The sequence below is a fragment of the Bison bison genome, unplaced genomic scaffold (genome assembly GCF_000754665.1).
Source record: "Bison bison bison isolate TAMUID 2011002044 unplaced genomic scaffold, Bison_UMD1.0 scf7180017864291, whole genome shotgun sequence".
NCBI lineage: Eukaryota > Metazoa > Chordata > Mammalia > Artiodactyla > Bovidae > Bison > Bison bison.
In genome coordinates this window covers 12,964,271-12,977,258 of record NW_011494863.1, presented here as the reverse complement: position 1 = coordinate 12,977,258, position 12,988 = coordinate 12,964,271, and the positions used below count along the sequence as shown (strand labels likewise).

Genomic DNA, 12,988 nt, shown 5'->3' with positions numbered 1-12,988 from the left:
TTCCTATTCCTACTAATATACTAGCCTCAAACAATAGTCTTCAAGATGAACACTGTTAAAAAAAAAAAATAAGTTTAAGTTGACAACCTCATTGCCCTTCAATTGGTAGTGACAAGTTATCACACAAAGGCTTGCTACACAAATGTGTGAACAAAGCCTTCACCCATCTCACACACAGCACTCAACACACACCATGCAAAACGAGTATTAGTCTATATCGCCAGATCTTCCAGAAACGTTTTAATAAAAATTGGCCATTTCCAAGAAATACCCACTGCATGCCCACCAGGGAAAGGGAACCATAACAAAACAGAAAATTTACCATATGGCTATGATTAAAAGAAAAAAAAAAAACCTAGCACTCACTCAAGCACACCATCAAAGTCCAACATTAATGTCACATTCTTTCTTACGGGCTATGATTAGGATTCTGAATAGACACTGAAATAAAACTTAATACAAATGCTGAACTATTCAGGTCAAAGGACTCTACAGAAGCATCTGTACTCAAAGGCATTCCAGTTTGAAACTCAATTTCAGAATAAGGCATAACAAATGAACACAAGACATACAGAGTAAAAAATGGGGTCATAATTCCCAACATACTCTGAACCTGATAGAACAAATCTAGGGGTCTTTTTTTTTTTTATTATTATTTTCTTTAAACAATTGCCAAGACTGGAATCAAAGATAAATAGAAGGCACAACAGTTTTGCTCTGGTTTTGTGTTACTTAGATTTGGAAATTTTTTTTGTTCTTTTTTCTTTTTTTACAAATACAAATTAAACATGAAAAAAACTCTACTTCAAAAAAAAACAGTTCAAGAAAAGCTTATCAGTTGCATTCTAGACATTTAAACCTATCTCACAACTTAAATTCCAATGTCAAAAACAGTAGATTTTAGAACTGTTTTGTGATCATGTTTTAAAAGAAAACTCGACACCTTTTATTCAGTTTTTAACCACATCAACGAGAATCAAAATTGTCAATTTTTCCAATGGCAATTTCTCCACACCAGAAGATAGTCATGACTCTCAAAGAGGAAAACAATTTGGGTTTCTCCGGTCTTCAAAATGTTTATCAAATCCTGTAGTTCTCACAGGCTTTTGAAATACATAGAAAGTAAGTAAGAAATAGTCCAATGAATGAAACATACCAAATGTCAGTAAGAAGCAAGACACATTCCTTTGGGGAAACTGTTAAAAAAAAAAAAAATCCAGTCTGTATATGCAAATAAAGCAAAGAAATTCAGTCTTTTTTTTCTTCTTTAAAAATCCATTTTTCCTAAAATATTCCACAAAATTGGAAGTGACGGACTAAAAGGTGGGGGGCAGGGGAGAGAAGGAGCACACACCATTAACACAAAAAGTAAAATTGTACAAACTTAAGCAGTTTATGATAGACTAGGATCATATTCCAAGATACCAAGGTTGGCTGAAGAAATTCATCATTCTGTGGGAGCTAGTTTGTACTGCTGCCTGAAGACTGGTGAAGAGCAATTCACTGCCTTGGAGCAATGCTCCTGCCCACTCCAAATCCTGGTTTCTGCACCATGCCTCCACGAGGTGGGCCTCTCATGCCACCACCCAGCCCACCTCGAGGGCCTCCAGGTCCCCGCAGGCGGTTATCCCGGCGGTCCCCTTCACGGGCAGCTCGAGTCTTCTTTTCTTCCACGTTCAGACGGACCTCTCCTCTGAACATGATGGGCTGTAAGAATCAAGGTGAACAGATTTACAGAGTGCTTATGAACTACTCTCAAAAGAGTAGCAAAAGAGCTTATGAGCTAGCTCTCAAAGATAAAAGAAAGCTAGAAAAAGAAAAACAAAGAATCAGCAGCTTACAAATCAGCTGCCTTCTCACAGTTCACTTTTTGTCTCAAACTCAGAACACATAATTTTTCCATTAACAGATACATGAAAAAGTGATTAGGTATTCAAGTTAGTTCAAAAGTTTAAAAGTCCACTTGTACACAGCAGTACAAGTAACTCTTATTAAAGTAAACCTTACCTTCTCATAGAATTATGTAAGTGGGATATAAATAAAAATTGCCACCTTTTCCAGGGGCTGGGAGACTTAGAATAAAATCCCATCATCATGTAATGTGGAAAGATTTTGCTGTACATGTTTATGCAGAGTACACATACATCTCAAAAACATCATGAATTTCATTTCAATATAACCTTAAGAAAATGCAATTTGCCTTAACAGAATTTGGGAAAATACTAAAATAACAATACTAGATCTTAGTGCAGGGGGAAAAAGTCTTGGGTCTTCTTTTTTGCCAAAAGAACTATAGTAAACAAAGGGTTACTCAAGATTTCAATCAACTCAATTTATGTTCCTTGCTGGCACTCTGTGGTTTTCTAACAGAAGTATTTTTTCAAAAGAAATACCTAACAGTTCTTACTATGCAGAAGTGTTCTATATACTTCACTTTTATTATCTCTTTTAATCTTCACAACAACCCTTCAAGGGTTATTATCACAACTATTTTATATAGACCAGCAAACTGGTACTAGGGAGGTTAAAGAACACATACTACACAGGTCACAAGTCTAGTGAGTGACCGAAGAGCAATGTAAACCCAGGCATACTGACAGCAAAGTATAAGCACTCAGTCTACACAGCATGGACAGACACGAGTTATATTCTACAAGCTATTTCTGTACACAAAAAACTGCTGAAGGGAATAAGGTAAACTTCTACCCAGACAGTGAGGTGAGGCTAAGTGTTAGTCGCTCAGTCATGTCCAACTCATTTCTTGCTCAGTTACGTCCAACTCTTTGCAACCCCATAGACTGTAGCCCACCAGGCTCCTCTGTCCATGGAATTCTCCAGGCAAGAACACTGGAGTGGGTTGCCATTCCCTTCTCCAGGGGATCTTCCTGACCCAGGGATTGAACCTGGATCTAAAACCTTGCAGGCAGTTTCTTTACTGTCTGAGCCACCTAAAGCAAGCTACATTTGAAGCTCCCAAAGTACACAGACATGATCTGAAAGTGCATGTGAGGAAACCTGCACAGGGGTTGGGCAGGGAAGTCCCTTTTGAGCTCTGATTCTAATTTAAATTTTATATTCTGATTAAACATATATTTGTACATATATAAATATCTTAACACATCCAATATTACAAATATTTTATACACTATATAAATCATACACATTAATATGAAGTGCTATTCCTGGCAACGTTCTACATACAGTGAGAAAAACAGAAGTATTTTAATCCTGAAAGATAAGAGGTTGTGACTGCAGATATTTTAAAAGGTAGTTATAGAAGACATCTCTAAGGAGGTATCAAAAGGACAGAAGCAATCTGAATGAAAAAAGGTACCAGACATACACCCCTTTCTGAGGAACTTTACTTCAACAATTCTTATGCCTAAAGATATCACGACTCACCCACATGCCGTCAATGAAACACCAAAGCCCTCCTCTTGGATAATTAACTAGGAAGCAATCAGCTCTGACCTTGTTTGGCCCCACTGGGATTATCACACCATTGAAAATACAAATTCAAGGCTGCACCAAAAAGTGTGACCACTGAACTATCACATGCTTAATGGTGAATTTACAACAAGGCCTTTAGGACATTTCTGGGTTCAGTATTCCTGTGTTCTGGGTGAGATAAGCCATTATTTTCTCCACATTTCTCAATGTTTTGCAGGAGATGCTTCACAAAAATAGTGGTCAAACAGTTTGATAGATAATGCACATTTCCAAATGAAGGCTAACTTATAACCACAGCATTAAACTTTGCAGTATATCCACTAACATTCTGGAGAATATCAGACATTCTAGAGAACCACTGGGAAATAATGATCTGAACCATTTCTAACTAACATGGTTAATAAAATGTGTAAGCTTTAACTGGCAGAGACTCAAAATAGACTAGTGGTTGCCAGGGCCTGGGGAGAGAGGATATGGACAGAGACTGCTTAATGGGTAAGGGACTTACTCTTGATGAAACTGTTTGCAACTAGACAGGTGATGGTTGCACAACAATGTGTATTAAATGTCACTGAATTGTACCCTTTAAAATGTTTAATTTTGTTATATGAGTTTCACCTCAATTGAAAAAAAGTGAGGTCTTAAAATTCCCACACTCATCTCAGTAAATTAACAGTATTTATATCTTTGTTTTTCTCTACAACGACTACTACTACAGAGCTTTTTTGCTAATGAAAGATGTGGGGGAAGGAAAGGGGTCTTATACGGACACAGAAACAAGACTCCAATTCTACAAATTCCTCTACTATTGGAGAAGGTAGACTGACTCCAAACCCAGACAAGTTAAAGAACAAAAGGAGACGCTCCTCGTAGTTATACCCGAACAGTTATATAGGAAAACTGCAAGTATACCTGGTAAACAAACTGATTCTAAGTTCTTGGCTAAAAGACACATAGTGCTTCATTCATCTCTTACAACGAATAAAGGATCTGCATAAATCTCAGAGTACTGGCAACCACAGTTACTTCACTCTCCATCATGCAACTTAGGCCAAAACTATTTATATGATACTTTGTTTTGCTAAGTTCCCAGGCAATTCTTTTAATAATGGTTAAACATGATGAAAAATATCACCCAGACAGGTTGGAATAAATTGCACTTTACATGTAAGACACAGTTTTAAGGATGGATGAATACATTAAGATAAAAAAAAAATACAAGATGAAAAATTGCTTACCCTGTTGCTAAGCACCTTCTGAACAGGCTCAGAATCATCAAACACAACAAACCCAAAATTGGGTAATTTCCCACCACTGTTAATACGCAGTTCTACCACATTCCCATAATCTGCAAGTGAAACACAGATTATCAAATAAGTTAGAACACTTTTAAAAATATTACATGCACATTGTCCACCAACAGCCACCAGGCACATGTGGCTATAGGGAATGTGAACTGTGGCTACTCTGAAAGACGTGCCCTGTGTGCCAACACACACACAGGATTTCAAAGACTTACAATAGGATCACGGAAAATATCTCATGTTTACATATATTCAGATGATGTCTTAGACACACTAGGTTAAGTGAAATACTAATTTAATTGTCCAGTTCTAAGAGTCGGGCACGACTGAGCAACTGAACTGAACTGAACTGAAAGTGTAACTACAGGGTGATCTAGTGGTTAAGAATCTGCCTGCCAATGCAGGTGACAGGGGTTTGATCCCTGGTCCGGGAAGATCCCACATGCCGCAGAGCAGCTAAGCCTGTGTGTCACAACTACTGAAGCCCAAGCACCCTAGAGCTGGCGCTCCGCAATAAGCCACTGCAAAGAGAAGCTCGTGCCCCACGACTAGAGAAGGCCCAAGTGCAGCAACAAAGACCCAGCGCAGTCAAATAAATAAATATATCTTAAAAAATAAAGTGTTACTAGAAAACTTAAAATTACATACGTGACTATCTTCTATTTCTATCGGACAGCAGATGAATCTAGTGTTTAAAACTCAACAACATGAGTGGGAGGGAGGTTCAAGAGGGAGGGTGCATATGTATCCTAGGGGTGATTCGCATTGCTGTATGGCAGAAACCAACACAACGCTGTAAAGCAACTATCTTCCAATTAAAACTAAATCTTAAAAAAAGATGGGAAAAAAAAACCTTAATAACCTACTTTGAAAAAAGTCTTTAAGCTCTGATTTATCCACCTCATGAGGCAGGTTGCCAATGAAGAGCTGGTGACTGTCAGGGTGTCTCACAATTCTTCGGGGTTCCACATCGCCTTGCTCACCAGCCTCACGGACTGAAGAGGAAACAAAAACAGCAAGGAATGAGAAAGAAGACACCTTGCAGTAACTGTTCCATTCAACAGTTTTCTCTCTACCCCTAAACACAGATAATTCAATTCACTCTGCAATGTATTTTTAAATCTAAGTACCCACAAATATCAACTGCCCTCCCAAAACAAGCTCTCATCCTCAACATGCCCAGCGTAGAGAAGCCCTTCTGAGCTCTCACCTGGTCTGGGTCCCCTCTGGGGAGGAACATTTATTCGCTGTTCTCGAACCCTCTGATCCCTCTGAGGCCTCTGAAGTGGAATCTGAGATTCAGGCTTAGACTCCGGGCGAGGCTGAAAAATGTATGCGTCAAAATCAAAGCAAGCTTATCTTTTTTTTCCTTTTTAAGTGTTCTAACTAACAATAAGGTTTAAAACTAGAAAATGACCATTCTTGAGTTCTCTCACCATTCCCTCCAAAAAACCCAAACAAACAAAAATAAAAACACATTAAAAATCACTTTGTACCCATTCTCCTCTGCCTTATTTGTTGCTGTTGCTGTTCCTTAGTTGTCAAGTCGTGCCCGACTCTTTGTGACCCCATGGACTGTAGCCTGCCAGGCTCCTCTGTCCATGGAATTCTCCAGGCAAGAATACTGGAGTGGGTGGCCATTTCCTTCTCCAGGGGATCATCCCAACCCAGGGATCGAACCTGTGTCTCCTGCACTGGCAGGTGGATTCTTTATCACTGAGCCATCAGGGAACCCTGTCTTATCTGTTAAACCTCTCTAAATTCACATTACGTGAAAATATAAGTAAATTTGCCTAACATGCAAATTTAATTATAAACTCACCTGTGAAGCTGGTACTTTAACAACATGTGGGGGTATCCCAGTAACTGGAACAGCTCCACTGGGTGGAAGGTTCTTACTGGTCACAGATGCCCAAGAAAAGGTCTAAGGGAATACCACCATGAGTTGTTATAATACTTAGCAAAACAATATAAAAGTTCTAGGCTTTTGATTTCTTGTACATTATATGTGCATCACATTCTCAAGAGGCAAGATGGTTTCTAAGTAACTTGAGATTCCTTTGCCCCAGCACTTAAAATTTAGTACTAAAATTCCCTAGGTCTTATCAAGCATCAGCAAAATATGAGCAGCTACTTCCACTCAATTTCAAGTTTGTGAATCCAGGAAAATTCTCCCTCCAAAGCCAGCTCTTCCTCCTTGGATATTCTCACTCTATGATCCAATTCTTGAATTATCTCAATCAGTACCAAAATCACCAGATCTTATTTACCTCTTATCTCTTCATCTTCACTGCCATGACTCTAATCCAAGATGTCATTACCTCTCTCCAGGACTACAGTTAAACCACCTAACTTGTCATCTACTCTCACTCCAATAAACATAATTTTCCACCTGCAAGCTACAGTCATGTCACCATTTCTCTTTACTACTCACCTACAAACCTATTTTATACAGAACAGCAAACTACAAACCAGGGAGGTTACTGACAGTTCCCATAGAATAATGCTCAGAAAATTTCAAGACACTTAATAACTCTTAGACAAATAACAATTTAAGAACCCTGGCTGCATAAATACAGCCCTAAAACATACTCCTTCACAGAGCATCAGCTGTAAAGGTCCTGTGAATTCAGCCAGTATCATCCTGGTGTGACTCATGAGAGGTAACTGAAAAGCTTCAAACTTTTGAAATCAGTTATTCTAATTAGAACATATTACAATTAGTTTCTACTTCTACTGTAAAGTTGTCCTCAATTAGATTTCAGGGAAAAGTCTGCTGTGCCATGTAATTTTTTTGAAGATACACTATCCTTTTTTTGTGTAACAAGCACATAGTAACATGCAATTTGAATGCAGTATTAAAAAGAAGGTTTGTTGATATGGCAACAATATAGCACCCAAAACTTGTCTGAAAGTATTCAAATTTCCTTAGAGGAGGGAAAAAAATTCCTTTTGACTTTATAATGCAATATGCATCTTATCTGAGGTATGGTTCAATATGGAAGAATTTCCCCAAATGAATACAAAAATTCACCTACAAAAGTCATCCTAGCAACAAAAACGGAGAAGAGATTTTTTACAACAGAAAGAAGCAGAATAAAACTGAAGACATGCTGCATACTCTCAAGTCCTCCTGCACTGTCTGGGCTATGTCTGCTGGTGCTGGAGAAGAACTCTTCTGAACATCCTCAGGAGCAGTTTCTTCCAAGACTGGCTCAGACTTTTCCTCCTGGACTTCAGATACAGGTTCCTGCTCTGGTTCTGGTTCCGGTTCAGGCTCTGGTTCAGCAACAGGTTCTTCTAAATGTTCTTCTAAGTCATTGCTTTCACAGTAAAATTTGAGAAATATCATTCTGCTTCCATTGATTTAGCAAGAAATTCCTATAGAGACCTGAACCTAAAAATAGCTCCCTCCTCCCCACAAATATCTACAAATTATGTATTTGAGTATTAAAACATGAAAACTTTTCAGAAAAGCCCTCGATGAGCAAGTCAGATTTGCTAGATTCTGATTAAGTAAATGCATCAAGCATATCAAAAGGAACTAGACCATTGTTTGGAGAAGGCAATGGCACCCCACTCCAGTACTCGCCTGGAAAATCCCACGGACGGAGGAGCCTGGTAGGCTGCAGTCCATGGGGTCGCTAAGAGTCGGACACGACTGAGCGACTTTACTTTCACTTTTCACTTTCATGCATTGGAGAAGGAAATGGCAACCCACTCCAGTGTTCTTGCCTGGAGAATCCCAGGGACGGGGGAGCCTGGTGGGCTGCCATCTATGGGGTCGCATAGAGTCAGACACAACTGAAGCGACTTAGCAGCAGTAGCAGACCACTGTTTCTTGAAATCTCAAATTATCACAGTTTACCTATCACATATCACAAAACTCTTAATAGGCGGTAGGCAGGGGGGAAAGGGAGCTGTTTAATACGTATGGTTTCAGTTGTGTAAGATAAAAAGTTCTAGATATCTGTTGCACAACTGTGTGCATATACTTCACACTACTATAAAGTACACTTGAAAATGGTTAAAATGTCATGTGGTTTTTACAACCCAAACATTTTCTCACACTAAAAACACAAGGAATTTTGGAGGAAAAAAAAAAATCAGCTGTAATTCAAAACAGTTCTTAAACTTCCACACAAGTCATAGGAACAGTCTTTTAAAACTGCATATGCTTTTCTCCTGAACTTCTAATTTGGTAGGCTTGTGGTAGGATAATGAATCTTCATTTTCAACCAGCAACCCAGGTGAGTAAAGTCAGTCCCATCACACCTTCTAGTTCTCTCAAAGCACTTAATGCTATGCCTTATTAACACTTGATAAATTATTATTAATTATCAAGTGTTAATAATAACACTTATGCTATTAACACTTGATAAATCTCAAATCTATTTCCACTTATGGTGAAGAAAAAAACTGAACCAAAAAGCTACTTATGGATACTATTTAAGTAGGTCTCAGAGAACAATCTATATTAAACATGCTTTATATATTTATGTTAGACACCAAAAGCAAAACCTTTCTTCTGGGAAATTATCACTGAGACAATTCTGAGCATTATGGCTGCCCTCCAGCAAACAGGACTACACAACTCAAGTTTTCATGCAGCTCTGGACAGATGAACAAAGTTTTCCTTACCTGACAGTTTGATCATAAAAAGTTCCAGAATCATCAGGTACCACCTCAGGTGTCTGCTGTCTTTCTTCAGGCTCCTCTACTTCTTCTTCAGATTCTAAATGAGAAAAAAAAATTAACATCTTTGTGTTCACTTAATTCACAAATATATTCACTTTCACAATGTTCATCATGACAAAAAAAGGCAATGATGTGAGTACATAACACATAAAAGATAAAATAGGGCAACTGGATAAAATCATGAGACAGGATTTAAGGACAGAACTAAGGCTATTTTAATGTCTGGATTACAAGCATGGAATCTGAGGTAATCCAACAAATGTTCTACCGCCTAACTAGCTGTATGACTCCTGTGCCCTAGTTTATTAAATGGGAACAACAGTACATAACGTACTTATCTGTAAGGTTGTTGTATTACAGCCTTAAATAAATACAAAGTACTTAGAATCCTCAGTCATATAGAAAACACTAAAATACAGTCTCTCTCCAGAGCAATGGGCAGGCATATTTGCTGACCATTACAAGGTTTCAATTCCTAAAACTTAGGGTTCCACTCTAGTAACACACACCACTGCAGTGGAGGTACCATCTAAACTTCTGCAGAGTCCTATGCAAACTGTGACCAAGATGCTACTACTGCTGCCATAACTTGTCTACTAACTTGGGAGTTCAATGTGTCCCATCAATACCAGTGGCATAGACTAAGTGGTTGGCCTCAAGTAGGTTAAAATTGCCAAGATTTCTTATATCTTAACAATTAAAAGTTACTAATGAAAAATACAAAGAATTATGAAACCATTCAAGAAACTTACACTCTCTTCAAGTCAAACTGATGCCATCCAAAAAAAAATTTAGACAAGTAACTTACCCTCCTGAGGTTCAGTGATAAAGCCACCAAAGACCTCATCTTGGTATCTGAAGATATCATTGTGAACATAGAACTTATTTGCAACAGAGCCCTGCAATACCAACAAAAAGTTTTCATTTATAAGCAGGCTTTTCAAACTCCAAGTTACCCTACATCAAATTACCCTGGGCCATTAGTTCTCAACTAATGGCAGTATTGCCCATCCCAAGAGACATTTGGCAACTTCTGGAGACATTTCAGTTCTCCCATCGAGGAGTAGAACTGACAATTACTGAGTGGAGGGCAGGGATGTCACTAAGCATCCTACATTGCACAGGACAGCCCTGACAACAAAATTATCCAGGCTCAAATTTTAAGTCAAGGTGGAAAAGATCCTTGCTCTAATCTCAAATAGGTTAAAATCTCCAAGATTTTAAGACTTAACATGTTTGTTAAGAAGCACTCATATATACCGAGTGCTTAAAATACCACTTAAATAAAATAAAATTTTTGAATATCTAAAAATTGACCAATTATTTAAGATGCCAAAACCCAAATCTCAAATTATTTCTTGAACAATAAATACGTTATTACCAACTACGTATTTTAAAATCCCCTAAATCTGTATCCAAGAATACTGACACAAGCACTCAAATGTGGTATAGCTAAAAAGGTTTGCCTACCCTAGGTATAAGACACTTATGTTGAAATCTATGTCATTTATTAGTCATTCAATTTCTAAGACTGTTTCTTCACCTGTAAAATGAGGGATACGAACTCAAACTAGAGTTTTGATTATTAAATGAGACAGTTTATGAAACAATCCATTATACTTAGGTAATACTGAAATCTTCCTCTTGAAAGATAGGAAGTAAATTTATTAATATCCCATGATTTCTTGCATATTTAAGTCAATCAACAATTTTAACACTACAGATAATCTAAGCCTTCTCAAAAAATCATGACTAAACTGACTTCACGTGATTTTTCAAATAAACTGAGTTTATATTTAAACAGTAAAACGACAGGGATTTTAGATTCATTGTCCTTCAACAGAAAATTATCTTAAGGGTAATTCTAGAGAAAACTTTCAGCCAGCAAGTCATCATGAGCCCCTTCCACATGCTCACACAGATCACAGACAGGATTCCTAACTTTGCTCATTCTGGACCTGGCAACAAGACACTTCAAATGCAATTAATCAACAAAACCTGTGGTCCTTTCATGATAACTAAAAAAAAAAAAAAAACCAGGACTCCTTGAAGAAACAGTTGAACCCAAAACCGGGTTAGAGGATGGAGCAGGGAAAATGCAAGGTGATCCTGAAACCTCCTGTGCCATGGAGTGCCCTGTTTCCAAAAACCACCCCAAACAAACAAAAAAACCAAACCCACTCAAAAGGGTTCACACTTAGCAGATCTGGGACATTTTAGAAATCAATAAAAGTTATTAATTAAATCTATTAAACAAAGATCCCATGATAGGAAAAAAGGTAAAGTTACTTACAGTAGAATGCCAACGAATAGACAAAAAAAAAATTTAGATGATCACCATTTGTACCCATCAGAGTAGCAAGAATTCATGAATGCTTAAAACTAATACCTAAAACATTTGATGAAGAACATAAGTACATGCACAGTCTCAAAGAAGCCTGCAAGGAATCCCCTGGTGGTACAGAGGATAAGAACCCATCGAGCCAATGCAGGTCTGGGAAGAGTCCACAGCCCTGGAGCAACTAAGCCCGTGAGCCACAACTACTGAAGCCCACGCACCAAGAACCTGTGTTCCACAACAAGAGAAGCCATTGTAATAAAGAGTAGCCCCAGCTTGCCACCAGGCAGAGACAGCAACAGAGAGTCAGTGCAGCCAAAAATAAAATAAATAAAAAAGAAGCAAGCATAATTTACATTCTGATGAGAAAAGTAAAAACATTAACTTTACATGTCAACCTGGTGACCACCACCTTAACTAAGTAATACTAATAATAGGACTAAGTGTAAGTGTTAGTTGCTCAGTCGTGCCCGACTCTTTGTGACCCCATAGACTGAGCCCACCAGGCTTCTCTGTCCATGAGATTTTCCAGACAAAGATACTGGAGTGGGTTGCCATCCCCCTGCTTCTTTAGGAGATCTTCCCAACCCAGGGATTGAACCCAGGGAGGCCTCCTGCACTGCAGGCAGATTCTTTACCAACTGAGCTATAAGGGAAGCTATATGTATGTGTATATATATATATATACACATATACATACACACACACATATATATACATATACATATATACACACACATATTCTTTTCTTCTCCTTCATCTCTCCTTTTAGAAAACTGTAGAGTTCCCTGGTGGCTCAGATATAAAGAATCTGCCTGGAATTGGGGTTTGATTCCTAGGTCAGGAAGATCCCCTGGAGAAGAAAATGGCAACCCACTGAAGTATTCTTGCCTGGAGAATTCCATAGACAGAGTAGCCTCGTGGGCTATAATCCATGGGGTCGCAAAAAGTCAGACACGACTGAGCAACTAATATCTCATGTCCTTCAGAGTTATTGCAACTCTCTTAATTCCATTGCTAACCAATGTGTGTTTTTGCTGCTGCTGCTAAGTTGCTTCAGTTGTGCCCGACTCTATGCGACCCCATAGACAGCAGCCCACCAGGCTCCTCCGTCCATGGATTTCCAGGCAAGAGTACTGGAGTGGGCTGCCATTGCCTTCTCCAGTAATCTATTCACAAGCCTGCCTAAATCATTGAC

The 12,988-nt window shown here is 38.4% G+C and overlaps 1 protein-coding gene across 2 annotated transcripts in view; it reads right to left on the bottom strand.

Annotated features, from left to right (window-relative positions):
- Positions 1-227: 227 nt before the first annotated feature.
- Positions 228-12,988, bottom strand: part of G3BP1 (GTPase activating protein (SH3 domain) binding protein 1) — a 29,343-nt gene continuing 16,582 nt past the window's right edge. For both annotated transcript variants that reach the window (XM_010850603.1, XM_010850602.1), the window contains exons 5-12: positions 10,261-10,351; positions 9,396-9,489; positions 7,876-8,077; positions 6,577-6,678; positions 5,965-6,076; positions 5,621-5,749; positions 4,689-4,798; positions 228-1,707 (exon numbers count right to left, since the gene is read on the bottom strand). In XM_010850603.1, coding sequence (XP_010848905.1) covers positions 1,501-1,707; positions 4,689-4,798; positions 5,621-5,749; positions 5,965-6,076; positions 6,577-6,678; positions 7,876-8,077; positions 9,396-9,489; positions 10,261-10,351 — 1,047 coding nt within the window. In that variant the 3' untranslated portion in view covers positions 228-1,500. The remainder of the gene's footprint in view (positions 1,708-4,688; positions 4,799-5,620; positions 5,750-5,964; positions 6,077-6,576; positions 6,679-7,875; positions 8,078-9,395; positions 9,490-10,260; positions 10,352-12,988) is intronic.